Source organism: Globicephala melas, chromosome 3 (assembly GCF_963455315.2).
Source record: "Globicephala melas chromosome 3, mGloMel1.2, whole genome shotgun sequence".
NCBI lineage: Eukaryota > Metazoa > Chordata > Mammalia > Artiodactyla > Delphinidae > Globicephala > Globicephala melas.
Genome location: NC_083316.1, coordinates 151,012,706 through 151,040,383, shown reverse-complemented (window position 1 = coordinate 151,040,383; position 27,678 = coordinate 151,012,706). Strand labels below are relative to the sequence as shown.

The 27,678-nt window shown below is 51.8% G+C and overlaps 3 protein-coding genes across 4 annotated transcripts; 2 read left to right on the top strand and 1 right to left on the bottom strand.

Annotated features, from left to right (window-relative positions):
- Positions 1-1,581: 1,581 nt before the first annotated feature.
- CLTB (clathrin light chain B) lies at positions 1,582-20,264 on the top strand. 2 transcript variants are annotated; one of them, XM_060296653.2, is made up of 6 exons: positions 1,585-1,990; positions 7,004-7,050; positions 14,006-14,123; positions 14,385-14,496; positions 16,905-16,958; positions 19,813-20,264. In XM_060296653.2, the coding sequence occupies exons 1-6, from the start codon at positions 1,804-1,806 to the stop codon at positions 19,982-19,984; spliced, it is 690 nt and encodes a 229-aa protein (XP_060152636.1). In that variant the 5' UTR covers positions 1,585-1,803; the 3' UTR covers positions 19,985-20,264. The 2 variants fall into 2 exon arrangements, with proteins under 2 accessions (XP_030702708.1, XP_060152636.1); XM_030846848.3 differs by lacking the exon at positions 16,905-16,958 and having other exon boundaries at positions 1,582-1,990.
- A 1,596-nt stretch (positions 20,265-21,860) lies between these two features.
- On the bottom strand, positions 21,861-23,061 carry HIGD2A (HIG1 hypoxia inducible domain family member 2A). Its single transcript, XM_030846852.3, has 2 exons — positions 22,847-23,061; positions 21,861-22,508 (listed from the first exon to the last, which is right to left on the bottom strand). Exons 1-2 carry the CDS (start codon positions 22,998-23,000, stop codon positions 22,342-22,344), a joined length of 321 nt encoding a protein of 106 aa, XP_030702712.1. The 5' UTR covers positions 23,001-23,061; the 3' UTR covers positions 21,861-22,341.
- NOP16 (NOP16 nucleolar protein) lies at positions 22,968-27,678 on the top strand. Its single transcript, XM_030846851.3, has 5 exons — positions 22,968-23,390; positions 23,481-23,589; positions 24,775-24,844; positions 26,363-26,469; positions 27,222-27,678. The coding sequence occupies exons 1-5, from the start codon at positions 23,284-23,286 to the stop codon at positions 27,363-27,365; spliced, it is 537 nt and encodes a 178-aa protein (XP_030702711.1). The 5' UTR covers positions 22,968-23,283; the 3' UTR covers positions 27,366-27,678.

The window sequence follows — 27,678 nt, the reverse complement described above, 5'->3', positions numbered from 1 at the left end:
ATTTATTCATGTCTTTTGACCATTACTGAGCTTCACAATTAAATGGAGAATTAGAAGACAAGAACTGTGTTTAGAGTTATCCAAAGATATTTAGGGAGGTGTCAAGAAAGTGGGAATCTCCAGCACAAAGAAGTGCTGCATGGTTCAAAAGATAACTTTTTAACGATCATTTTTAATATTCATGATTAAGAATAAGAGTCATGTACAAGAGCAAGCATGGTTGCAGAATGATCTGGACCAGTAATTTGTATAAATTAAGCATGGAGCTAAATTCTGCTGATGGTTAAATTAGGAAGGAGCAGGAAGGAAGGAAGAAATAGCTGGGAAGAGTGCCTGTAGTGGCACCGAAGTCTCCGGGAACCAAGTAAGAACATCCAGGGGAGAGCACGGCGGGCACAGAGCATGTTCACTAGTCCTTCTGTCTCTACGAAACCTGGAGTCCACACTTATGGCTGGTTTGTTAAACTAGGAAACTTCCAAGGTCTTTTCAGCACCTGAGCCTGCGGCTGGGGGAATGAGAGAGAGGAATGAGATGGATGATGGTGGAGTGCTGTGCTTGGACCAGGTTGTGCAGGGCCTGAAGCTTCTTTCTTTCTTTCCTACACTGAAAAATAATTATATTCTCATCATAACAGTGAAAACTACATCAAAGTATTACTGTGCAAAACTGAAATTGCCCTTCGGTCTAGCCTTCTGCTCCCCACCCCCAAGGGAACCCCCAGTTTGCAGCACATCTTTCCTTTCTCTTTTCCAGGTTATAGTTGACTTTCAGGTTTCAAATTAGAAAGAGAAAATCCCAAATCCAATGGTGGTTCTCCGGGCCCCCCAATACCCTGTGTTTAAATGTCAGAGCGCCTTTTACGCTGTGCTGTCTGGCCATTTCCCATCTGTAGGCCTCTTAGATTGTAATCTCCCCATCGCCAAGTCTCGGTTTTACTGTATTTTGGAGACTGTTTATTCAGGGTGACTGAACGGCAGGCTGCCTGGATAAATTAGGTCTGCCTTTCCCAAGCTGGTTCATACTTAAGGGACTTTTAAGGGACCCAGCCTCCAAGTAGGGACCCAGTCAGGACACACAAACTCTGGCGGCCTGAGCTGAAGCCTCACCGAATGAAAGGAAGTGCTGAAGAAATGCACGGAAGCAACACGGCCTTGCGGGAAAGGCCCTGGACTTGCAGGAAAGATACAATAAAGCCGTGGAACTTACTGTCATTTCTCCAAGGCTCATGATAATGGGCTTCATAATACCCGCCTAGCTTAGGAGAAGAAACTTTTGCAGAATGAATCAGGAGCCAGGTTGCGCAGCGACCACCCCCTCGGTGCTCCCGAAGCCCGGGCTGCCAACCTGCGGTGGCCCTGTACACGCTATGGTCACTTTCTGCAGTCCGCTTCGCCTCTAGACCCTGCGGGAGCTGCGCCCTGTCCTGGTGTCCTGGAAATGCGTGCTGCCCGGAGCTGGGAGTGCGGCCCGGGCCTCTGGGCCCCTCGGGCTGCGCCGCCGTCCTGCTGCCGCCCTCCTGTGGCCGCTGTGAGGCGACCTCCGGCCGTCCTGCGGGCCTCCTCCCTCGGCCGGTGACATCACCGCATTCCCGTCCCGGCTCCTCCCGCCTGCAGCCGCAGTGACAGGCGAGCCGGGCCCGGTGGCGGAAAGAAAGTGCGGGGCCGCCGCGCCGAGCCTGTCCCCGCCGAGGCCGGCTTCCCCGGGCGGCTCGGGTGACAGTGTCGCGGCCGCCGGGCGCAGGGCGGGGCACGCGCCGGGCACAGCCGAGCGGCAGGCGGACGCTTCAGAGAGACGTGGGGAAAATGGCTGATGACTTTGGCTTCTTCTCGTCGACGGAGAGCGGGGCCCCCGAGGCGCCCGAGGAGGACCCGGCGGCTGCCTTCCTGGCCCAGCAAGAGAGTGAAATCGCGGGCATAGAGAATGACGAGGGCTTCGGGGCACCTGCTGGCAGCCAGGCGGCCCTCACGCAGCCGGGACCCGCGAATGGGGGTGAGTCAGCCTGGTGGCCTGGGGGTTGGGGGACCTGGGGCTCGCACCCGGGGTACCGGGTGGAGTGAACAGGGCCTGCTATGGCCAGCCAGGAGCAGGCCTGGGGCTAGTGTGTACCTGACCGGGACCTGGAGGAGATGCGGCGGGGACGGGGGGATCTTTTGGAGATCCCCATCTGAGGCCTTGCCTGGGGCTGTGGATCTGGTGGCTCCCAGGACAGAAATTCGTCATGACATTTCATCCCCAAGCCAACTCCACTATTGCCTGGCTCTGGAATCCAACACAGCTCAGACTTGAGCTTCCCAGTAGGCTGGCTGCCCCAGGCCGAGCCCTGCAGGTGTGGGCAGAACCCCAGATCTCCCTGCTCCTCAGAAGTAGCTCCCTCCTAACAGCTGGGAAAGCAGGGGACGCTGGGTGCTCCAAGAACTCACAGACCTTCCCTGGGGAACACCTGCCATCCTGCAGTCACTGGTCTAGGCACTTTTCTTACATTTAATCATTTCATATGCATTATTAAACCCATTTCAGAGATGGCAAAACCGAGGCTCAAAAGGTACACTACTGAAACAACTAGTAAGTGGCAGAGTGAGGACTCTAAATCATTTCTCTCTAACTCTAACCCTTTCCACCTGACCACACTGTCTTCCATATGCCAGGCTCTGAGTTAGACACCAGGGTGGGGGCAGGAGCACAGAGGGCTTCCGTCAGATGTGGTCCTGTCCTCCTGGGGTTTGTAGCTCAATGGTTTTCCAAAGGAGGTCCAGGACTCAGGATTTGGGGCCTGGTCCTTGCAGTACTGTGTTTATCAACAATGTTCCTGCTCTGGCTTTGCCTGAAAGGGCAATTTCTTAACGTATCTAGTAAAAAAGTAGATATCACTTTCATGGGTACCTCCAAAACAGCGCTTGCTTCTTGTTAATGTTGTCGTTTTGGTAGGAGTTTATGGGCCTGTTGGAATAAGTGGTACCTTACATATTTTAAAAAATGTTTACAAGTAAGGATTCTTTTAGTCATGTTTGTATTCATTCAGCATTTACTGAGCACCTACTGTGTGCCAGGCCCAGTGGGGATACAGATATGAATAAGACAGTTCCTGTGGCTTGAGGAGCTTGAAGCATCTCTGTATCCTCTTGGTATGAGAAACATAACAAGCCTTTTGTAACATATAAGAAACTGGAGGCCCAGAGAGCCTGAATATCTTGCCCAAAGTCACACAGCCATGAGTGACAGATCTGGGACTTGATCCCAGGCTTCTCAACTGTGGGCTCCATGCTCTTTCAAATGCTGTGGCAGTCACCCTGGGAGGTGATGAGATGTAGAGGTAGGGAGGGGGGTCTTTTGCTACCCAACCAAGCCAGCAGTGGAGGACTTCTGAAGAAGCAGCAGCTCCTAGCACTTCAGCGGGACCCTCACACATCCCAGGGAATTCCTAGGAAATGTGAGCCCACGTTCATGTACCAGTATTCATTTGTCCACATCTTCCCCTTGAGACCACCAACTTCCCCAGTCGGGTTGGCCTGGGAGAGGCCCTGCTGGGAGAGCCAGTGTCAGAACCACCTAAGAGAGAAGCAGGTAGAAGTCAGGCAGAGGGCCGCAGAGATGGCTGGGGGTTGAGCAGGCTGTGACCTCTCCCAGGACAATGGGGCTCCAGGGGTTTACAGCCTGGACGGGAGGTTCCCTCTCCGGCAGGGGTGGTGCACAGATTGGCCCCCAGACCTGAAGTGGCAGGGAGAGAAGCGGAGACGTGGCCCTCTGAGGGTCTCCCAGACTCACAACCAGTAAAGCTGCAAATGCTCAGCTGCTCTGCTGAGTGGGGCATGGGGATCCGGGAGGGGTTATGGGATGGCGGCTCAATAGGTGGCCAGATAGGATGGAATTGATCTGATCCTCCTAGGCCTAGACGGTGATGAGCAAGTAATCCCCCGAGACCAGTGATGAGTGCCAGAAGCCCAAATGAGGTGCGGAAAATGTGCCTTGGGCTGCTGGGAGCTGGGTGGAAGCTCCCGCAGCCAGCACCACTCATCACCACTGAGTCTCGTCTCTTAAATGATGCCCCTGTGCTGAGTGCACTGACGTTGGGCTCCCAGGGAAACTGTTTAGTGTAGGCCTGAGCCTGAGCCACTTTGAGTCTCTCCTCTGGGGCTGGAACTACGGCCAGCCTGAGCAATGGATACTTTGTTTCCATTCATCAGCCTTGGGTAGGGCCCAGGAGGTGTGTACATTTTCACACCCAGATTTCTAAGCACTCCACCTGGCTCTGACCCCGACTTGCCCAGTCATTTCCTGGCAAGTCCATTTCCCCTGATGGGCCTCAGTAACCTCCCAGGAATGTTCTGGACCCTTGTCTGCCCCCGTTCCAAAAGGGGTCAGGGATCTGAGAGAAGCAACACCCACAGGGTTATCCTTGGGACTCGTATCTGCCGTACTCCGGTTCTGCCGGCTTCGGACTATGGACACGTGATTATCAACGTGCCATGGGCTACTCATTGTGGGGACAGAGACTTTTAATTCTGTGTGTGGGTATGTGTGGATTCCCAAAGAGGTTAAGCCTCATTCCAGGAGAACACTCATGGGACTGAGAGACTGGGGCACAGAGACTTTCTGAAGGCCAGGGTGGGCACCTGTGGACAAGGAGCCTGAGGCTGGGACTGGTCGGGGAGGCAGGGCTGCAACTTCCCCTCCAGAAATGCCAGGTGCACAGACCAGCATCATCATGAATGGACCCTGGTAAGGTAAGGCCCTGGTAAAGGAGATGCCCCAGGAGAAGAAGCCACTTTGCAGAAGATGCTGCCACTAATTTAGGGGCCAGGCCACCCATGCAGGAGAAACCCCATCTGAATGAGTAGGGAGGGTGGCTGACAACGGTTGGTCAAAATCAATCAATGTTTGAATGTTTGGCTGTGCAAACAAAGTTGATTATAATCTATATCAGCTGGGCATTATTTCCATGGGATTAAGTATCCTTCTCTTCAGTCCCCAAGCTGAAAACACTGTCACCATTACTCACAGCTCTACCTGGCTGGTAAAGTGTACTTGTCCATCTGCGGTGATCTCGTGCAGCCTCCTGTGGGTCTTGGCTAAGAGGCACTGCAGTTTCTGAGAGTCCTCAGGCCTTGTAGATAACAGTGGGCCCCCAAAGAGCAATTCAGCTTCCATTTAGCCAAAACTGCTCACCCTTAGGAGCTGAATGGGGTACAGAGCCTTATAACGGAGTGAATGACCCGTGGGAGGTCACAGTAATCGCATAAGAGCGTGGGGGGTTCTGTACGATATTCTGGGATACCCCAGAGTTGAGACCTTCCATCAGCACCCAGGGAAGTAGGGGAAGTAGTAGAGGGCTTCCCAGAGGGGATGACTTGTGAGCTGGGCCTTGGAAAACAACTGGATCCCAAAGAACATTCTTTAGTGAGGGAAGCAGGAAGAAAGGTGTGGGATGCGGTATAGTGTGTTTGGGGAAGGAGGAAACCAGAATAGGGTTTGTGGGAGGGACTGGTGGGAAGTGAGGCAGGAAAAATGGGCAGGGCCAGATTGTAAAGATCCTCACGAGCTATGGGCCAAAGTTCAATGTACTCATTCAACAAATATTTATTGGGCTCCTATTATGTGTCAGGCACTGTTCTAGGTGCTGGATCCCAGCAGTGGACAAAACAAAGTCTCTGCCCTCCCAGAGGGCATTCAAGTGGGGAAGACAGATAAGCACATACAAAAATAAACATATCAGGCTGTGGTAGGTGCTACAGAGAAAATAACTGCCCAGGGGAGGAGGTAGGGGTGCTGGGGGATGAATGTCAGGGGTGGTCAGGGAAGGCCTCTAATAAGGCAGTGTTTGAGCAGCAGCTGAAGGGCGTGAGGCAGCAGTCCACATAGAAATGGGCAGGAGAGCTTTCTAGGGAGAGGGGACAACACCTGCCAAGGCCCCAAGGAAGGAGCAGGCCCTATCGGCCACCATGGTCCACGGGAAGTGGATTTCCTTTTGGTTTGTGTTCATTATATTTTTAATTAGAGGAGTGACATAGGTAAGTGTATGCTTTTCAAAACGTCAACCTTGGCAGCTGGTTTGAAAGAGGTTTGGGAGAGGGTGAAGATGGAGGCAGGGAGGCCAGTGAGTGGACAAAAACCATTTATTCCTTCTTTCTTTAATGCACTGATTCATTTGCTTATTCAACAATTAGTTTCTGAGCGCGTCCTAAGTCACAGGTACCGTGCATGGCTCTGGGGAAGACAGCGGTGAGGATAATGGACACAGGCGTGCCCGTCCAGGTGCTTGCCACTAGCGGGACAGACAGGCCAAAGTAGTTGTACAGGTGGGCCAGGCTGGGGGCAGAGGGCGGAGGGCAACTTTGAGGATTCTTGTTGCAGCAGAAGCCACAGGAATTTGTGACTAACCAGATGTCAGGGAAAGGGACCGGGAGGAGTCACTGTTTAGGTGAGGGCAAAATCGACTCCTTCTGGGAGGGGCAGGAGGAGGAAAAGTAGGCCAGGTGCTGCCTGGTGGGGGCAGTGATTCCTGCTCTCTGAGGTGGAGCCATTGCTCAAGGCACCACAGGGACAGGCAGAGACCTGCAGGCCCCTCTTCCTGAGCCCTCTCAGACCCTGCCCTGAGCCTCCAGAGCCTCTGCCTGTTCACCAGGCACAAGCTCCACAGACAGTTGGGCCATTCCCAGCCGTGGCTGAGGGGAAATCAGTTTTGGGTAGGTGAGGACCTATTATTGGCTGGGTGACCTTGGGCAATCATGTAGCCTCTCTGAGCCTCAATTTGAGAATCTGTAAAATGGGTTGATAACAGCTTTGTCACAAGGCTATGGTGAAAATCAGAGGTCATATGGCTGTGAGAAGGCTTTGTGCACAGTCAAGGATTGAGCCCAGGTTATTTGCATATCCATTATGTGTGCGTGTAGGGCGGGGAGTCAATACACACATGGACATATACAGAGGTTGCTTCGGGGGCTAATGTAAGACCCTGCTTGCTATAAGCTGAGCAATGAGTGATGCTGTCTTCTGTTCTCTTTCCAGCGGGTTCTGAGGACATGGGGACCACAGTCAATGGAGATGTGTATCAGGTAAGCAAGATTCTGTCGTAGCAGGGGAAGGGACCGACAGCCTGGGTCTCAGTAACTTTTGGCCCCCATCATGGGTAGGATTAGGGATTCAAGTTCTGTTCATTGGGATGGGAACATCAGAAAGATTTTGATGTGGTTCTTTTGGTCATGTAGGAGAAGGGGATGAAGAATAAGGACCACAGGGATCAATGGGGTGTTGCCGCAGGTTGCCCGTGATGATGTCCAGCTTCCAGAGGGAGAGATTAAGTGGCCTGCAGTGGCATGGACTAAAGGAAACACAGGGCCCTGCACACGTGTGTGCCATTGGTGGGAGGCTGAAGCCAGTGGTCATCTGCACCATGTCTGAGCATTTTAACTGGGTGAGCCTTGGACCCAGAGATTCCACTTCTCAGAATTTTCCCAAAGGAAATAGCTGGACAAGGACACCCAGATTCTTTGCAGGATTATTTATAATAGCAGACAAACTGGAAACAACCTAAGTGCCTAGTATTGAGGGCCTGGGTAGGTAAATTGGAAAACCATTCTGTTGTTAAAAAGAGCAGTCAGAGCTTTCTGTATTGACATGAAAAGATGCCTATAATATAGTAAATGGAAAAGCAGCTTGCAGAATAATATGCACAGTATGGTCCTGTTTTTTATTTTAGAAATATGTTTCCATGAAAGATCTGAAAGGATGTGTACCAACTGTTAACAGTGGTTAGCCCCGAGCTTGCGGGAGAAGGGGGGATAAGGAGAGGGCTTTCACTTTCACTGGATTGTCTTAAAATTCTTCGTAGTGATCCTATAACACACATGCGCACACACTCACCCCCCCCCACAAAAAAACAGCTAGTAGAGATATTTCTAGTTAAATAGTGCTTCTCTCCACACTCACTTAACCCCCCTCCCTTCATACATACACAGTTCATTTTGAAAGTACTTAAAGAACTTGGACCACAAATAGCATCCCCAGGACCCCACAGATGCAACAGTCTTTACCCCCAACCTGCAGATACCTGGGTGGGGGCAAAACCTTCACTGGATAAACTTTAATTCCCACTGGACTGGCTCAAAGACCCTTGACTGCTGGGGCTGCAGCTGCAGGATCTCCTGAGCTCTGCTTCATTGAGGAGCTGGCCTCCTAAATCCTCAGGGAGAACAAACAATACTTTCTTATGTAAGAGAGATGGGCTGGTACCTTACACGGGGCAACTGGCCAAGTCCCATTTCTGGAAAATTACTCAACTACCAGCAAGCTAGAAAAGTCAGTCTCTAGGACTTTAAGGGCTTCGTGTCTCCCTGGGCCTGAGAGCACCAAATAAGCAGCATTGACGCCGGTACAGTTTGGCAGAGCATTGAGACTCAGGCTGCTCCTGTCCTGGGCACACTCAAAAGGACGTGGCCTGACCCAAAAGGTCTGTGTCCTAAAGTGGCCCTGGAGCTGGAGATACACTTGGGACCGGAGAAGTACCTAGAACACCATGAGCAGGATAATTTTCCCTTTCTATACATTAGGATCTTGAGGCCTTCTCCCTCCCTGCCCCAGGCCTCGCTTTGTATTTAATGGATCTGAGAAACCCTGGGCCTCCTCCGCAATCTCGGTGGGAACTCTTATTCTCCCTGCTACCAAGAATAACCCCAGCTATGTTTATCTGTAACTCATTTCACATCTGTGCCACGTTAGCATCCTAACAGGCAGGGGAGGGGTCACAGATGAGGCGAGTCACTCAGAAGCTTAGTGGCCAAGTTCAGGTTCATCTAGATCTCCTGCCCCTGATCTGGTGCCCTTTGTACCATCCCCTTGTTGCTGGAGCAGGCAGGCCACAGCCCCTGGCTGGCGGGTGGGAAGCCCCTGCAGACTTTTCTTCGGATGGAGCATAGAGCAGGGTCTGGCTTGTGCACCCCAGGCTTTCAAGGGTCCTGGGCAGAACTTTCCTGCTACCTTTCTTAATCTTTTCTGGAAGGCTATGGGCCACTAGGGGGTCCAACTGTGAACCTGGTCCCCAACAAGGCCTAAGGATAAGCCTGCATCCCCGTTGAGCTACTTAGAGGAATCAACAGCTCAGCTCAGCTTAGCTTTAGCTGGTCAATCCCACAGATTGGTTATGCCTCATCCTCCTGGCTGTCCCTGGAGTCACAGTACATGCTCGGCCAGCATGGCCCCCCGGAAGCCCTTGTGGTGGTATCCAGTGTCCAGCGGAGGGGTCCCTCGGGAGAGGAGTGCTGGGGAGCTGGGCTGAGAAAGCCTGGCCCTGACTGTAGCCTGTGGCCTTTTGGTCCACAGGACATTCCTGCCTGACCTCTTCCCTTTCGAGCTTGGGAGGGACTCAGAGCATTCCTGCAGCCCCTGGTGAGCCCTCCTGGGCTGCCAGCCCCCCTGGCGGCTGACCCGATTTCCTCACTGCGACAGTCAAGTGATTAAAGAGGAGCCCGGCTGTGGCCCTCCCGCCCTCACTGCTCACTGGCAGGGGCAGGGCAGGAAAATAAGTCCAGAGCAGCTGGAGAAGGGGAGTCAGCAAATAGCTTCTCAGGGCCTTGTCTGCTGGCAGCACCACTGTGTTCTTCCTGGTTGTGGTGATGGTACAGCGCAAGCCAGTCTGCTGGGGGCATGCCACGGGCAATGGTGAGCCCTGCAGCTCTGCCACCCATGCATGTGCATGTGCATGTCCGCTACAGGCTACAGGGGTCACAGGGCAGTTATCGCATTCAGGCCCCATTTTGCACCCTGAGTGGGATGTTGTCACTCCCATTTGACAGGTGACGAAACCTAAGGAGCGCAGGGAAGGGACTTCTTAAAGGTCGCGCATCCAGTGAGTCGCAGGAGGGGACTTAAAGCCCAGTCGCTCTGATGCTGTGTCCCCGTGCCCTCCACATCGCTTTGCAGGCAGCCCCTCATTCCTTCATTTAGTCAACTCGCATTCTGAGTGCCATGCGCTGTGCTCAGGGCCTCAGATGTAGAGGCAAATCCCATGGATGTTTGTCCTCGAAGAGCTCAAAGGACAGAGACCTGAAAGTCATGCAGGATGGCAAGGGCTTGGGTGTGGGGCTGGTCTCAAGAGTTCTTACTATGCGTCAGGCACCACCCAAAAGCTTTATGTGGATTAACTCATTTCATCCTCCCAACACCCCTACGATGTAGGTTCTGTCATTATCCCCATTTTACAGATGAGGAGGAGGATGCACAGGGAGGTTTAATAGCTCTGGTTGCACAGCAGGGAAGAGCTGGGACCTGAACCAGGCTCAGGCGCCAGACGCTGCACTGAAGTCAGAGAGTGTGACAGGGACGGATGTTGGAAGTGGGTTCCAGGCTGCCCAGGGGCATGTGGGTGGTCCTGGCTAGGGGAACAGCATGTGCAAAGGCACAGAGGATAAGATACGCATTCTGGGGCTTGCCTGGAGCCTGGCACCTGCTGCAGAGAAGGGTGTGCTGGGGGAACCTGAAGAGACCATGGGTGCAGGGCTGCTGTGCCTGCAGGCGGAAGGGACGCGGGTTGGGGGGGCGGGCACAGCTCCCAGCCAGAGCCTGTTACTAGGCTGTGCTGGTGGAGGACGCGGGCCCAGCTTGGCCAGGCTTTGTGCCCAGGGCCGGGGCACAGCATGCTTGGACCACACTGAGCAGTGCCCCTGGATGTGCAGTGCAGCTGCTCTAGGCTCTGCGCTCCCCCCGCCCCAGAGAAGCCCCAGGGACTCTCAAGCTGCTCCTACACCCAGACTGCTCCTACGCGGGGCGCTGTGGCGGGCTGCGGCAGAGGAGTTTGGATGGAGTCAGACAACCTGCGCTTCATTTCTGGCTTTTCCCAGCCGGACGGCTTTGGACTAGTTACTGCCCTGAGCTGGATTTCTCATTTGTGAAATTGGGATTAGAAGCCCTGCACTGCTGCCTCCGCAGGTCTGTTGAGAAAAGTGCTCTGTAGCCCTGGAAGCTGCTTCTAAATCCCTGACCTAGCCACTGAGTGAGCCAAGTGGGGTGCGTGTGTGGGTGTGAGAGAGACAGACGGGGAATGGGGCGTGGGGCAGTGGGAGGAGGGGGTGCAGTCTCTAATCTTGGGATGGTAGACTTATCAGGGAGACCAAAATCGCGTGACACAGAAGTAACTTTGGTCCCTATTGGCTATGTATGGACACACGTGTGGCTATGTGTGACACCCAGGAATTCAGTTTGAATTCTGGCCCTGCCAGTTCCTGGCCAGGTGACCCTGGGACTTCGGAGCTAGACTTTTCCTACCTGTAAAACAAAGATAATGAAACCCACCATGTAGGGTTGTAAAGACCAAAGGGAACCATTTAATTGCAAGTTCTCTGCCAGTTTTAAAACGCTGTAACCTGTGAGTCTTAATTTTGGGGCAGTCTTGATGGAGATGGTGGGTCCTGAAGGACACCATGGGATGACTTTTACCCAGAGGACCCCCTCCAGCCCACCTCTCCCACCCCATCTGCTCCACACCTGGTAGCATCTCTGTACTCAGATGTTTGCAAAGGCACCGGCCTCATGTGGTCCTTAAGCGGCCAGCTCTTGGTCTGAAATGCCCTTTCCCTATCTCTTCCCAGCCTACTCTGCTCCCAGGCTAGAAAGGTCATGCCCTCCCTTGTCCCCACTCTTTTCATGACCCGTGTTATGCATGTACCCCAGCTATGGTCCTCATTTGTGAGGGACTCCCTCTGCAAGCTCCCGGATGAAGGGCTGTCTCGTTCATCCCTGACCCCAAGCCTGAACATCTGTTAATTCATTCAAGTAATGTTCTTGAAATCCTCCTACAGCCAGGCCCTCCATGTTCTACATACTATAAAGAGACAGGCAGTCTCTGTCCTCATGGAATTCCCTTACTGGGGGGCGGGGTAGGGTGGGGTGGGGTGGGCAGATAGTAAACATGTTAACAAACCAGGCTTTTAAGATATCCTGAGTGCCAAGAAGAAATAAAATGTAGCACCTGGATAAACACGTAGAAAGTAAAAGTAACTGCATTTGTCTGCAGATGGGACAGTCTATAGGATTGGGCAGAGGTCCTGGTAGCCTAGCCTCAGGACAGGGCTGTTCCCAGAACTGGAAAGGTACATCCGTGATCAACTCGTGTTGTCCAGATTAGGGCCCTGGAAAGGCCCCTCGAGATGTCTTGAGAGACTCTCTCAGTTGAAGTGTAATGCTGGGCAGGAAAGAGGAATAAGGACAGCGCCCCAACTGCCCCACCCAAGGGTGGGCCTGATCCAAGGAGCCAGGCTGCACCTCTCCGCCCTGGGCCTGCCCTTCCTTCTCCCCAAAGACAGCTGGAGATGCAGCCCTGATGTTCCATCTGCGTGCTCCTTCGCCCTGCTGCTCACAGTCCCTTGGGCAGACGCTTACCCAGCCCTTCTTCTGAACCAGGCACATGCTGGCCCCGGGGGGGATCTTCATCCACATGGCCACTGCTTACTGAGCACCAGCTGTATGCCCACAGCAGGCACCACTGGACAGATGTTGTTGAGTGGGGAGAAGATACTCTGGTACTCGTGACAGTTTTAATGAGTGCTTGCAGGAGGAGCACAGGGAGCAATAAAAAGATGGGACAGGAGTTCAGAGGCTATAAACAAGGTCCTGTCCTGCCCACTGGGAGCTCACGGTCCAGCGGGGAGACACCTGCAGTAGAAGGTGAGGGTGTGACAAGAAGCACAGAGAGGACAGGGTGTGAAATCTGTTTTGGGGCTGGGAAATATCCCAGAGCTGGTGACCTCTGAGCTGGAAACTTGTGGGGTGGAATAAGATTTCATCAGCCAGAGAAAGGAGGGAAGACAACTGAAGGCGAAAATCACAAAGGAGACGAAAGCGGGCAGCATGGGCGTGTGGGATGTGTGCAGACAGGAATGCACGGGGCGGACAGAGCACCAGAGTGGGCGTGCCAGGAGATGGGGTTGGATCATAAAGTCTCCAGCTTTGCGAGACCAGAGGGGAGCCCCATCCTTGCTGGGCTGAGCTCTCAGCCTGCAATGCTTCAAGTCACCACCCTGGCAGGTGGCGTGGAGAACTGGGCAGAGCCCTGGCTTGGGAGCCAGAGGACTGGACTCTGGCCCTGCTTCTGCCACTGTGTTGTGCCATCTCTCCTGGCCTCAGTTTCCTCCCCTATAAAATGGGAATTAATAATAATAATAATTCTAGCTACCATTTACTGAGCCATCACTCCATGCCAGGCACTCTTGTAAATGTCTTATAAATATTGTTGCATCAAATCCTCACAACTAGCTCTTAGAGGTACTTTTATTACTATTCTCACTTCAGATGAGAAAACTGAGGCCAGGCAAGGTTGAGCAACTTACCTGGGCTACACACATATATAGCAGGCAGTAGAGGTGGGATTTGAACCCAGATGGTCCAGCTGCAGAGTCTGAGTTTTTCATCACTGTACAGTCATAGCCATGGCCACCCTGCCTATCTCAGGGCTGCTCGTTCACTCAGCAAATAGTTACTGAGTACCTGCTACATGCCAGGCACTGTGCTAGATGCTGGGGACACAGCAGTGAACAGGACAGGCAAGGTCCCTGTTGCCACAAGGGTGACATTCTGATGGAGGAGACAGACAATGGACAAGTAAGCATATTATAAAGTGAGGCCATTTGGGACTGTGTTATTTGGTAAATAAAACTAATAGGGCAGGGCTTTAATGATAGAAACACAGGGAACTCTCTGAGTGCCAAGAAGCGTTTGAAGTTCTTTACACTTTTTTAACTCATTTCATCCTCATATTAACCCTGTGGGGTGGGTGCTATTTTGTAGCCCATTTTATGATGAGAAAAGTGAGGCACAGAGAGGTTGAGTAACTTGCCCACGGTCACACAAGGAGCAGAATTACTGGCAGAGGGCACAGCAAGTGCAAAGGCAGGGTACAGTCCCAGGAGACAGTGGGTATGAGGTGGTTTGAGATGTGAGGGGGGTGTCCTGGTACTCAGGCGCCAGACACAGAGGGGCAGGTGGACAGGCTGGGTACACTGCCGTGTGTTTGTGTCCTAGGAGGCTAACGGTCCAGCTGATGGCTATGCTGCAATTGCCCAGGTCGACAGGCTGACGCAGGAACCCGAGAGCATCCGCAAATGGAGAGAGGAGCAGCGGAAACGGCTGCAAGAGCTGGGTGAGGGCAGGGCTGAGTGTGCAAGCTGGGCTGGTCCCCCTGGCCCCGGGCTCCCCACTGGGTTGGCTCTCTGGGACACGGTCGGGTGGGGAAGCCTTAGGCTATATGGGGCCCTGCCCCACCTTAATGTGGGATTGGCTGAGGATGGACCCAGGGCTGCCTGCCGGGGCCGAGGGGAGAAGCAGCAGCCAGAAGCACAGCCAGCTGTGCCTCACATCCCTCCTGGAAAGCTCCTGTTCATTCACCTGTTGTGGGTTGCAGATGCTGCCTCCAAAGTGATGGAACAGGAGTGGCGGGAGAAGGCCAAGAAGGACCTGGAGGAATGGAACCAGCGCCAGAGTGAACAAGTTGAGAAGAACAAGATCAACAACCGGTGAGAGGAGCTGTGAGGGTGCGAGGGGACTGTAGGGTCATGAGGGAACTATGGGGACATGAGAGGACCTACAGGGATATGAGGAGCTATGGGGACATGAGAGGACCTATGGGGACATGAGAGGACCTACAGGGATATGAGGAGCTATTGGGGACATAAGAGGACCTATGGGGACACGAGAGGACCTATGGGGCATGAGAGGACCTATGGGGACATGAGAGGACCTATGGGGCATGAGAGGACCTATGGGGACATGAGAGGACCTACAGGGATATGAGGAGCTATGGGGACATAAGAGTACCTATGGTGACATGAGAGGACTGATGGGGACATGAGAGGACCTATAGGGACATGAGAGGACCTATGGGGACATGAGAGGACCTATGGGGACGTGAGAGGACCTACAGGGATATGAGGAGCTATGGGGACATAAGAGGACCTATGATGACATGAGAGGACTGATGGGGACATGAGAGGACCTATGGGGACATGAGAGGACCTACAGGGATATGAGGAGCTATGGGGACATAAGAGGACCTATGGTGACATGAGAGGACTGATGGGGACATGAGAGGGCCTATGGGGACATGATAGGACCTATGGGGACATGAGAGGACCTATGGGGACGTGAGAGGACCTACAGGAATATGAGGAGTTATGGGGACATAAGAGGACCTATGGTGACACGAGAGGACTGATGGGGACATGAGAGGACCTATGGGGACAATGAGAGGAACTATGGTGGGGGGACTGTCTTGAGGATGGGTGATTTGGTGGCAAGAACGCGGAGGAAGGAGAAGCCGAACCCACAATGATGTTTCCTCAGTGGCCTGTGGAACTCAGTGTGCTGAGCTCTGCAGAGCTGGTATGCCGTTAAGCTCTGACCTCCTCACCACGACAGACAAAAGTGAGTCTGCCAGTAAGCAGACGAGGTCCTGGGACCCAGTGGGATGTAAGCCAGGCCGTCCTGGAGCCCAGTGGCCAACAGCTCGACCTGGGCCCCCTGTGGCCATGGTTATCATGACAGAGAACACAGGCCTGGCAGGAAGGGAAGAACCAAGCCGTGTGCAGGCTTTTATTGCTTATAGAAATGATAATGCTTCGACCCAGAAGTGGCTAAAGAATAAAGGGAAGTTAGTGGCCTATATAACTGGAAAGGCCAGGGGTAAGGGCTGCAGACCCAGTGGACTCAGGCACTGAAACAAAGTTCGTCAGTGCTCACTTTTACTGTCTCTCGGTCTGCTTTCCCCTACGTGGCCTTCACTCTTGGGCACACACCCCTGGGATGGGGGCAAAGGTGGCCACTAGCAGCTCCAGGCTTCTGCTCGATTTTCTTGGCAACTTCAGTGAAAATAAGCCTCTTGCTCCCAACAGCTCTAGCTGAAGTCCTCCACCTGACCTTCATTGGTCTGGTGTGGGTCACGTGCCCACCCCAGGCCCAGTGATTGTCTCGGGGGAGGGACTCTCCCATAGACCCAGCTTGGTCGATAGTCCCATTACTTGGGTTGTGCATGGGGTCCGGTCCCACCCAAACCACAGGGACTGAGTGGGGGCAGCTGATGCTTCAAAGGACAATCAGGATGCCCTTCCTGGAAGAAGGGGGACAGATGTTGGTCAGGAAAGATAGCAGAGGCCCACCGGAGAATACCTTGCAGAAATGGTCTCAGACTAGAGACTGCCAGCAGCCCCTACCTCTGAGGCTGTGCACTTCAAGGTACAAGACTTGCCAGAAAGGAAAAGGCTGGCTCTGGGAAGCCACCAGCTGGAAGCTACTGCATGCCAGGCCCTGGGCCGAGCACTGCGGAGGCCGAGCTGAGAAGGACGCAGTCTGTGTCCTCAAAGAGCAGAGGAGGGAAACACACGGGTACAGCTGAACTCAGTAGTAGGGCCCTCTGCAGGAAAGCTGTGGAAGCAAGGGATGTGGGTGGCGGAGGGACCTCTGTGTCTAGGGACCTGGGCTTTGGAAGGTGGCTAGGAGTTCACCAGGAGAAAGAGGACAGGGGGTGGGGGAGGGTATTCTAGACTAGGGAACAGCATGATACGAAAGAAAGGACGTTGTGCTTGGGCACCAGGGAGTGGCGGGAGACAGGGCCGGAATGAGGTCTCCCATGTGCAGGGCCTCGGAGGCGAGGGGTGGGCAGACACAGGCGGTGGGGAGCCACTGAAGGTTTGTAAACAGGGGGACTAATATGATAGGGCTGAGTTTTAGAAAAGGCCACCCACTCGGGTGGGTGGAGGATCTCTGCTCTCCTCTCAGGACTGTGGAGAGTTGCTGAGCCTTCCAGAACTATGCTTCCTAACACGTCTCCAACTGGAGGTACTAACGCTGTCTCTCTTTCTCTTTAACCCTCTGCCTGTCTGTCCATCTTGCCATCCCGTCTTCCCCCACCTAACCCCCTTCCCTCAAGGATCGCCGACAAAGCATTCTACCAGCAGCCAGATGCTGATATCATCGGCTACGTGTACGTGTCTCCTTTGCTCCTCTGCAAGGGCCTGTGTGTGGCTGGCAGTTTCTTGAGTCTCCCCCTTGTGGGGTATAAATGAGTATGGCTGGGCCTGGGGCAATGATCAGAGCAGGAGGTGAGCCCGAGGGGTAGGTACAGGCACCAACCCTCACCTCCATCTCTCCAGCAAATGTTTATTGAGCATCGACAGCTTTGCTAAAATCCAGGCAAAGAAAAGAAAGGAATGTCTGGCCATCCCCAGGTGAGAGAGGCAAAGGGCAAAGCAGCCCAACTCCCTCCTTTTGAGATGCCTCTTGGAGGGGGGAGGTGGCGTGAGTCTTCTATTGAACAAACAAACATTGAGGGCTGGTACTAGAGGTATAAAGAATGCACAGCCATTCCCCGCTCCTGCCCACAAGTGCACTGCTCCTCCTTAGAACTTCAGCCTGAATTTGGTCATGAGCCCCTGTCCAGACCACCAGTGGTTCCCTTTCACGTGTTTCTGCTTTGAGGTCTAGTTGGTCCTGTGCCTGATCCAGACCAGAGATGGCAGAGATTTCCTCTTATGCCGCCCCGCTGGCTGGTAGTGACAGCCTGGACAGTGTGCTGGGGATTGTGAAGCCGAAGAAAATAATGCAGTGATGAATGTGTGATGATTGCCACGTGTGTATGTGCCAAATATTTGCTGTTCCTTGCTCTGGATATGCCCTTGGCAGGCCTCTGACACTGTCTGGGCTAACGCTTCTCTCACAGATCATGGGACACACAGCTTTCCACTCCTTCCTTCCGTCCACTCTCCCATCTGTCCAGTGCCAGTCTCTGGTCAGACAGGAGTAAGACACACATGGTCTGTCCCCCCAAGTTGCTCATGATCAAGAGTGTGTTGTGATAAGAGCCACATGCAAGGACACAGTGGGCTCAGGGAGAGCCCAGGCAGGCTTCAGAGGTCAGAGTCCACCGGCCCTTAAAGTGTGAGAAGGAGTGTGCTGGGTGGGGAGGGTGAGAAGGGAATGGCATCCTAGGTGGGAAGCTGCTGGGGCAAAGGCGATGAGATGGGAAATATCTAGCGGCCTGCAGCGCCTGGAGCGGTGGGAATGGGGAGAGAAGGTCAGTTTGGAGCCAGCTGCAAAAAGCCTGTCGTGAGATGTTAAAAAGCTCAGACTTGATCCTGAAGGCAGCGGGGAGCCATGGGAGGTTTCAAGCAGGAGAGTGGGGATGGAAGAAGGGCATCGGCGCTGAGGAATACCACAGGGCGTTCAGTGCTCCTGTTGCACCCGAAGAAATGGTCCAAGGAGCACCCAAGGGAGTCCTGAAGAGAGGAATAGTCTAGATCAGCGCTTCTCAGTCTTCCATGTGCCTATGAATCACCAGGGCCTCTTGTCAAAATGGAGATTCTGATTCAGAAGGACTGAGGTGAGGCCATGATTCTGCATTTGCAACAAGCTCCATGGTGATGCCGGTGCTGCTGGACCATGAACCCCACTTTGAGCAACAAGGTTAGAGGCAAGCCTCTTGACCCAGAAGAGAGAGCTCCTAGGATCGCTCCCCTCAGCCCCACTGGTCAGCCAATGCCACACAGCACCTTACATTTTCTCAAGCCTACACACACCTGCTACGTTGTTTGATTCTCAGGCCAGTGAGACAGATCAGCAAGGTGGAGGCACTGATCCTCCCTTCCCAGGTTAGGAAATAAGCACACACCAGGGAAGCAAGATCACTAGCGAGGGGCCGGGTCACCTGATCTGGGGCTGGCTCATCCTGAGCCATTGGGGATCACGTGGAGAGCTCCCTGCCATCAGTCAGTGCCTGGCATGTGGCAGAACTGGTCCTGCTTGAGATGCAGGGGGCTTCTAAGGAGAAAGGGGCTTTAGGGACACTTGTTGGTGAAACAGGACAGAGACCCAGCCCTCCCCCCCCAGAATCCCTCATTGCTTTTCTCTTAATGACTCCCATGTTTAGGTTTTGTCCACTAAACTACATTTATTATACTTTGTTTCCCCATTGTTCTTTAATCAGTGGCTTCTGTAACTGTCAGCCAGAACTTCTGATGAAAAACCCACCAGTTTCCATCCTAATTTGATTCCAATCAAAGGCAAAGACTCCAGTGGAGCATTCCTCAGGCTGTGGCGCCAAAGAGATAATAGTCATTTGGGGCTAAAAAGAGTTCTGTAGTCAAGTATGCTTGGGATATGGCAGATTCTATATCCATCGTGTACTCACATTCGTGGTGCACATAAGCACATTAAAGCCTTTGCAAGTCTTGTTTTGAAGATCTTCTTTAACTGATTCTTCTATACATTTTTGACCACAGCTCTTTTCTAAAGAACACTTGTAGGGTCCACAGAACCCCGAGGCAATGCTGAACCAGAGACTTCAGCTAGGTGGTTAGTCAATGTCCTGCTTAGTTTTTGGAAATGTTGAAAATAGCTGAGATACTGCATTAGTTCCTCCAAGGGCCTTTAGGTGTCAGGAGACCCAGTTTGGGAACTCTTGATAGAGAGGTAATGAACAGACAGTGCTGGGGCAGGGGTAGGAGGCTACTTGAGCTACAGTGGCAAGGGAAGACCTTTCTGAGGAGGTAAGGCCTGCACTCAGACCTGAATTACAAGAAGCAACAAGCCATGAACAGGTCTGGGGGAAGAGGTGACCGCAAGTACAAAGGCCCTGAGGTTGGACCAAACTAGGCTTCCTCTGATGGCAAGGCTGTTCCTGGGGGCCTGAGGTCAGAAGGCCCGGGGCTGGGGAGGAGACGTCTAGACAAAGGACCCCAGAGTAGGCTGGACAAAGCAGCCTTGCTCAGTGGGAGCAGCGCATCACTGATTAAGGGGAAAGGCAGACAGCTATGAAATCTCTGTCCTATCTCCACCTGCAGGGCATCTGAGGAGGCTTTTGTGAAGGAATCCAAGGAGGAGACCCCAGGCACAGAGTGGGAGAAGGTGGCCCAGCTGTGTGACTTCAACCCCAAGAGCAGCAAGCAGTGCAAAGACGTGTCCCGCCTGCGCTCGGTGCTCATGTCCCTGAAGCAGACGCCGCTGTCCCGCTAGGAGCCTGCCACCAACATGGCCGCCATACAGGGGTCGGGCCGGGCAGAGGAGGAGCAGCTGCTTTGGCCAGGGGGGAAATGCCTCCAGCAGCTGCTACACAGCCTATTCCGTTCCTCGCCATCTCCCGGGGCCGGGAAGGGGAACCCTCACCCCTCTCAACTGTCATTCCCTCACGGCCCTACGGCCCAGCCCCTCACATCTCCTCTCAGTCCACAAAATTGTGACTGTCCCTCCTGATGTATTTTTTTTTCTTGGCTTAAAGGGTGTGTTGTTAACTCTTTTTACACTTATTTCATTCTCATTTCTCTGGAAGCCACAAACTGGTGTCAGGGCTGTTTGTGCTTAGACCTTTCCCAGCTTGGGCTTGAGAGAAGGTAGGGCTATTTCCCTGGTAACCCAGGAGCTCCCAGCTGGCAGAGGGCATCCCAATCTGTCTATGTCTGCTGCCTCCAGCCCCAGGAGGAAAGACAACCTCTCACAGAATGCTTTTGCAAGCTTGATCCTTGAACAAACCCATGACATAGGGATTCTGTTGGTCTGTCATATAGCCACAGACACCCAGAGGGGAAGCAGCTTGGAGGGAAGAGGCAAGACCAGAGGTTCCCGGTGGGTGCTTCCTCTTTGCCTGGGTGAGGGGCTGGTGAAGGTAGCCTCTGCCACAACCCTTCCTTGGGATTGGTCAGGACCCTCTGCCTCTTTCAGCTGTGCTCTTCTGTGGATTTGGGAGAAACAATCAGTGACAACACCTTCCCCTTCAAGAGAGTTGCAAACAGGTTATGTTCAAGCCATTGTGATCTGAACAATGCTTAAAAATATTTAATTGCCAACCGTATTAGTTTCCTAGAGCTGCCATAACAAAATACCACAGCGTCTGGTTTAGAACAACAGAAATTTATTGTCTCACTGTTCTGGAAGTCATAAATCTGAAATCATGGTGTCAGCAGGGCCATGATCCCTCCAAAGGCACTAGGGAAGTATCTGTGTTCCTTGGTGTTCCTTGCCTTGTACAAGCATTACTACAATCCTGAGTTCATCTTCACGTCGCCTGCTCTCTATACGTGTCTGTTGCTGTGTCCAAATTTCCCCTTTGTATAAGGACACCAGTCATATTGGATTAGGGCCCACCCTACTGACCTCATTTTAACTTGATTACCTCTGAAAAGACCCTATTCCCAAATAAGGTCACATTCTGAGGTACTGGGGTTAGGACTTCAACTAATCTTTTCTTTTTTGGAGCGGGGGTGGGGGGGGAGCCCACAACACCAACAGTTAAAAATAGTGGCCATCCTCTCTAGAAGTGCCGTAGTCCTCACCACTTCATATCTGTTCCTTGTGGAGGCCAAGGGTCACCACAAGTACTGCTTTACATTTATAATCTCTGTCTTACAGCTGAAAGAGCATGGTGGGGGCAAGAAACTTAGCTGGCCTAAGTCATTCAGCTGGTGTTGAAACTGATGGAGTCACAGATGGAAGGAACCTGAATCCGAATCAACACTTTAGGGATGACTGCAGACCAGGAACACCTGTTTGAGACTTTACATGAATGAGAAACTCATGAGTTGCTTCTCTTCTAGAGGTTGCTCAGGTCCCCAGCCTCCTTTTTTCCTTAGCCATAAAACACTAGGTGCTGCCACAAACCACTGGCAAGCTTTGGGGATTATGCTTTATGCCCTTTCTGTTACACCATGCTGCTTCTCTAAGCCTCAGTTTCCTGGTCCATAAAATGCATCAAGAACCAAGCTGAGATGGTCTAGATCAGTGGAGCCTTAGGTGCTCTCAGGAGGTGGGATTGGGGTCAGGAGCAGAAGTGGAAGGCAGAGCCCCCTGCCTCTGACAGAACCATGGCAGGCCTCATATGAAGGAAGGTTTTCCACTGAAAGTTTGAAAACTGTTGGAAAGCTCAGTTTTTTGTTTTTTTTTTTTCATATAACATCACTGTAGAGACTCTCTACTTTTAATAAGTACCTCAGGGTGATTGCTACCAGGAAAGTTTGAGAATCAGTAGACTATTGGAATTCTAAGAGCCCCTGCAGTCTTTAGTCTGTTTTCTCCTAAAACCAAAGACCAAAAAGCATGGGGGTGAGACTGGGAATGAATTCACCAAACTACAAGTGGATCAGAGTTTATTAAGTAGGGAGTGGTGAAGGTGCAGCACAACTAGAAGTATGCAACACTCAAACTGAACCGAACCTGAGATTCCTGAAAAAAATCTGTCGGTTACACAATTGGCCACTTCTGCCCCCACTGATACAGGGGCTTGTCAGGGGACATGAGGGAATAATGCCAGTGGCAGGACCGGTGGTTGCTCCTGGAGCTGGGAACGATCTCCGCGGAGCTTTCAAGGGCAGGCCACCGACTCAGGGTCGAGATTTCATAGTGGATGCAGCCAGACCCATCAAGATGGCTACGACCGTGAAGCCCTGGGCGGCGATTCGGGTGCGCATCATGAGCTGGGAGCGCTGGCTCTGACCCCGGTGGAAGCAGTAGAGGCCGTAGGTAAGGGCGGCCGCTGTGCCCAGGCAGCCTGAAGAGGCGACAAAGCAGGTGGGAAGCACCCTCCCCGCTTTGGGCTCCCGCCCCCAGGGTCAAAATCTCTAAACAGCAGCTGAGGAGAGGGGGGTATGGGGTGGAGCTGAGGTGGGAGCGGCTGGCCAAAGCGGGGGTCCTCCGTGTCAGAATCGGCCCCATCTCAGCGCCCCAATCCCGTCCAGCTCCTGCTCCAATCACCGCCCGGCCCCTTCGCTACATCTCTGGTCTACTCTCATTCCAGTCCCCCCTGGCGTCCCCGGTCCTCCCCGATTTCATTCCCCTCTACATCACTGTCTTCTTTGTCTACAGTACCTTTAGCGCCCGCTTGCTTACCTATGGGTACCATTGGGTTCTCGCGGGTCTTGCGAAGAAACTTTTCCTTGAAGCTTTCCGAAGTGCTGTATACACTGGGGCTAAAGCCCTCAATGACTGGGGGCTGCGATGGTTCAAAGGGTGCCTCCGGAGTGACGGGGCCAGGAGTCGCCATGTTTTAGGCTACAGCAGTAGAAGAAAATCCGGACGCTAAACCCCGCCTCCTGATGAGGTCATCAAAGAGGGCGGGGGAAAAGGACTTTGCTCAGTGTTGTACGCTGGTGTAATCCCTCATGGCACTCTGGGAGTCGTAGTAATCAGTCTGCTGTCGCTGCGTGGAGGACTACATTTCCCCAAAGCCTGCGAAACCACGCGATCACTAGCCGGAAGGAGTCGCTACACGAGGTACTTGGAGTGAGAGGCACCGAGTCTGAGTTACCCGTGCTGGGGTCAGCGCGATGCCTAAAGCCAAGGGGAAGACCCGGAGGCAGAAGTTCGGTTATAATGTTAACCGGAAGCGTCTGAACCGGAATGCTCGACGGAAGGCAGCGCCGCGGATCGAATGGTGAGGGGACCAAGGTTCAGGAGTCAGGGGGCCTCGGGCGGGACAGCCGGCGAGATGATGGTTACGCGATCGTCCTCTCTTTTCCCGTAGCTCCCACATCCGACATGCCTGGGACCAGACCAAATCGGTGCGGCAGAACCTGGCCGACATGGGTTTGGCTATGGACCCCAACAGGGCAGTGCCCCTTCTTAAGAGAAAGGTAGTGACGTGGTAGGGTCCCGGCCCTTGCCCTCCATCTCCAGCTCCCCCCCGCCCCCCACTCCCGCCATACTTAGCTGGGTTTCAGAACTTAGTCCTGTCTATTATTACCTCCCTCACGCCCTTCCTGGGTTTGCGACTTCCCCACAGCCAACTCGGCCAGGCTGTACTGACTGTGGTTGAGGGTCCCTTCATATTCCCTCCCGCAGCACACATTGGACCTGGGTTGGAACTTCCCCTTTCCTTCTGCACTTACTTTTTTTCCTCTGAAATTAAACTGTTTGGGTCCCTTGGCATCTCAGCCATATTTTCCAGAATTTATCTTTTTCTGCCCTTAACTTTTCTAATAAGGAGTTTGGAATCTTTACTTACTGTTCCTTACACCTTTCCTCAGTTATCCAGTCGTCCTTGGTCTGAGGCTTCCCTAGGGGTAGTTTTTCCCAGGGCTAATTTCTCCGGAATAATTATTTTTCTGGACCCGCTCTCAAAAATAGCACCCCTTTTCACTCAGTAACTTCTTTCCTGCTTTATTTTAATTCATTGGCAGTTGTAAATACTTGATGGTATATTATATTTGTATATTTGCTTATTGTCTGTGACTCTTTCCACCAACATAATCTCCTGGGGACAAGAATCTGTGTTCCATTCACTACTAAATCCTGTGCTGCTTAGGATGTGACTAGTGCTCAATAAATAGTCAACCTAATGAATGGGCTTGCTGATTGGATTTGTCCCATTGCCTTCAGACATGTTTCTTTTTATCCCTTCATGCCAGAAGAAAATGGTGCTACTGTTTCTTGAACAATTATGAAGCTAATAGCCAAGCACCGTCAGCTTGCTCTTCTGCATAAGAGAAGATGTCTGACATCTCTCCCTCACTGTAAAGTATAAAGTGCTTTCACGTGCATTGTTTCATTTGCTAACCGCACAGTTAAGTGAGGCAGGCCAGCGGTATTATGCCCATTTTATAGTTAGGCACAGAAAGATGAATTGCTTACTTGAGCCTCTTGGGAACCACGAAGCTTCCAGGGAGGGCATTAGTTCTTTTTGTCATCTCTTCTTGCCTTTGTGGAGGGATCCTTGTGGGTAATGCAGTTGTGTTGGGACGGGCAGGAGCCTTTAGAATTTCCCCTCATCCAGGATCTTTTCCTGTGTCTCCTAATCTCACGGTCTGTGTTCTCTGCAGGTAAAGGCCCTGGAAGTGGACGTGGAGGAGGGGCCTAAGGAGCTCATGCGGAAGCCCTATGTGCTCAATGGTGGGTGTGGGCCACATTCCTCTAGGTCACCATCCTGCTCAGTTAGAGCTGGAAAGGACCCTCAGATGTTCTCATTTCACAGATGGAGAAACTGAGGTTCAGAGGGAAAAAGTGAGCTGTTCTAGGGCTCAGCTTGCAGAGTTAGGACTGTGTCCCGGCTGAGACATTTTCAGTCTACTGGCTAAGCTCCAGTGTGTGAAGGGAGGTCAGAGATGTTCAGGGAGGATGTAACTAGTGCCTGAGAGGATAGAAGAGAAAACGGTAAGTCTCAGGCATACATTCAGCTTCTTATGAGATTAAGGATGAACAGATTTTTTTAAAGATTCCACCATGTAATCTTTCCAATGATAAATCCAATTTTATGTATATTAAGGCTATAGAGACTGAATATTAAAACAGAAGAGGGTAAATTCTGCAGGGAAGCAGGAATACTCTGGAATATTCTACCCATCCTTCCTCTTTCCTGTCTGTGGTTTTTAACAGTTCTCCTAAAGTTTAAAGTATCTGAATGACCAGACATTTGATATAGAATTCTGTGAGTTCCTGTCTGTAGTCTATTTTAATGATTCTTATAAGAGTTACTGACTGCACAGGACTGTATATACAAAATCGTGTGTACTCTCTGTAGTCAAAGCTAATCTTAAAAAGTTTTATTTTTAATTCTTTAATTAAAACAAAATTTAATTGTGGTTAAAAAGCACATAAAATTTACCATCTTAATCATTTTAAAATGTATAGCTCATTAGTGTTATATTCACATCGTCTTGCAACAGAACTCCAGAACTTTCATCTTGCACGACTGAAACTCTTTACTCATGAAACAGTAATGCCCTGTTCTCCCCTCCCCACAACCCATGGCAACCAAGTTAAAGATAATTTTGACTATAAGCAATTTTAGCACCTGACCCTGGATAAGATTTGACTACCTCATTTCCATGAGGTAGCTATTTTTCTCCCTTCATAGATGAGGAATGGGGGAGTATTTACCTAGCTATGTTAGGTGTGAGGCCATTATTGGAGCTTGGCTTTTCCCCTCACAAAGTAGTAGATACACAAAGGAGTAGAGAGGTGCCTCAGGCCCTAGTTCTTACAGCTGGAGTTCTCATTTATTCACACCTTTCCATTTCACGTATTGTTATTAACTCTTCAAGAGATTCTCAGAGAGTTTTAGAGCTGGAAGGGAGCCCTGTCCTGTGGACAGGCACTGCATCTTCATCTCTGTCCCCAGGACCTGGCATTAAGTAGAGATTTTTAGTTTGGTGCCTTTCTTTCACCCATCTGAGGCCCAAAGAGCGGTGACTTGCCTTTTAGTTCATTGCTATACTGATAGATGCTTGTGCCATAGACAGAGCCTGGGACCTGAGGGGCTAAAAAGAAGTTTCTAGCACTAAATTTGCAGATGGAAAAGCTCATCCGATGGTTGGTGTAGCAACTCTTGTGGCTTGGGATTGACTGAGCAGCTCAACTTGTGCAGGAAGCAAAGCTTCATTCCCTGTCTCTCGGCTTCTCTCAACCCAGACCTGGAGGCAGAAGCCAGCCTTCCAGAAAAGAAAGGAAATACGCTATCTCGGGATCTCATTGACTATGTTTGCTACATGGTGGAGAACCATGGGGAGGACTATAAGGTGAGTGGCTTAGGCCTGGCAGGAGGAACCACTTGGGGCCCTTTGGGAAGGTACCCTGGACCATTCAGGGTCTGATATGCTTGGCTATTGCCTGTTTCCTGAGACTGAATGGAAACAGAGAGGAAAGAGAGACCCTAAGAAATGGATGCCATTGACAGAATGCTTATAATTGGAGAGACTGAGTGGCCTGTGGTTCATATCACACTCATTAATACGTTTTGCTTGCATGGTATTTTTATTAATCAACTTGAACTACAGGTGACCCTTGAACAACTTGAGAGTTAATCTGTCTATATTTACAGTTGGTCCTCCAAGTCTGAGGTTCCTCGCATCTAGGGATTCAACCAACCATGGACCATGTAGTGCTGTAGTATTTACTACTGAAAAATATCCGTGTGTAAGTCAACCCATACAGTTCACATCTGTGTTGTTCAAGGGTTAACTGTAGTTGCCATTTTAATTATCGGAGGTTTCAAATAGAAGTCCTTATTTTTGGCTTCTCCTAAAAATTGAAAGATCTGGGTACGTTGGATCCCCGTGCCCAGGTGGGATCAGTTGGCGATGGATGGAGAATGAGCTACTCAGTTGGTCCCAGTTCCTGCCTAGTTCCTGAGGGCATTTCCCCACATACACTATGGCTTTTAAGGTGAGGAATCTGAACCTCAGGGATGGGAAGTAGCTTGCCCAACTCAGGGCTAGGATTTGAACCTTGCCTGTCCAGCCTTCTTCAAGTGGCCCTTCTCCCTTCTTAGGCTATGGCCCTGGATGAGAAGAATTACTATCAAGATACCCCAAAACAGATTCGGAATAAGATCAACGTCTATAAGCGTTTTTACCCAGCGGAGTGGCAAGCCTTTGTCGATTCGTTGCAAAAGAATAAGATGGAGGTTGAGTGACTGGTTTACACCTGCCCCAGGTTGAGGCTTCCTCCTGGACCAGAGAAGCTGAGCCAGGGTTTAAGGCAAGGAGAGGTGTGTGGCTACAGATGAGTCTAGCCAAACCCCATGGAATCAAAAGGTTACAGCGCACACATACACACACACACACACACAAAATCTCTCACACTTCCCTTTGGGGAAGACACTGTCTCCCAGAGGCTTCAATTTATGTTCTTCTGGAGTCTCTGGGAAAAGCCAGAACCTGCTATTTTCAGAATGGGTGGTTTGTTTGAATATAGTCTGTGTACAATAAAATACAGTATTTTACTTC

Coding starts and splice junctions, on each gene's coding strand:
- CLTB (XM_060296653.2), top strand. CDS start 1,804: ATGGCTGATGACTTTGGCTTCTTCTCGTCGACGGAGAGCGGGGCCCCC. Junction 1,991..7,003: donor GCCGGGACCCGCGAATGGGG/GTGAGTCAGCCT, acceptor TTCTCTTTCCAG/CGGGTTCTGAGGACATGGGG. Junction 16,959..19,812: donor GCTGATATCATCGGCTACGT/GTACGTGTCTCC, acceptor CTCCACCTGCAG/GGCATCTGAGGAGGCTTTTG.
- HIGD2A (XM_030846852.3), bottom strand. CDS start 23,000: ATGGCGACTCCTGGCCCCGTCACTCCGGAGGCACCCTTTGAACCATCG. Junction 22,509..22,846: donor GAACCCAATGGTACCCATAG/GTAAGCAAGCGG, acceptor TCGCCTCTTCAG/GCTGCCTGGGCACAGCGGCC.
- NOP16 (XM_030846851.3), top strand. CDS start 23,284: ATGCCTAAAGCCAAGGGGAAGACCCGGAGGCAGAAGTTCGGTTATAAT. Junction 23,590..24,774: donor TGCCCCTTCTTAAGAGAAAG/GTAGTGACGTGG, acceptor TGTTCTCTGCAG/GTAAAGGCCCTGGAAGTGGA. Junction 24,845..26,362: donor GAAGCCCTATGTGCTCAATG/GTGGGTGTGGGC, acceptor CTCTCAACCCAG/ACCTGGAGGCAGAAGCCAGC.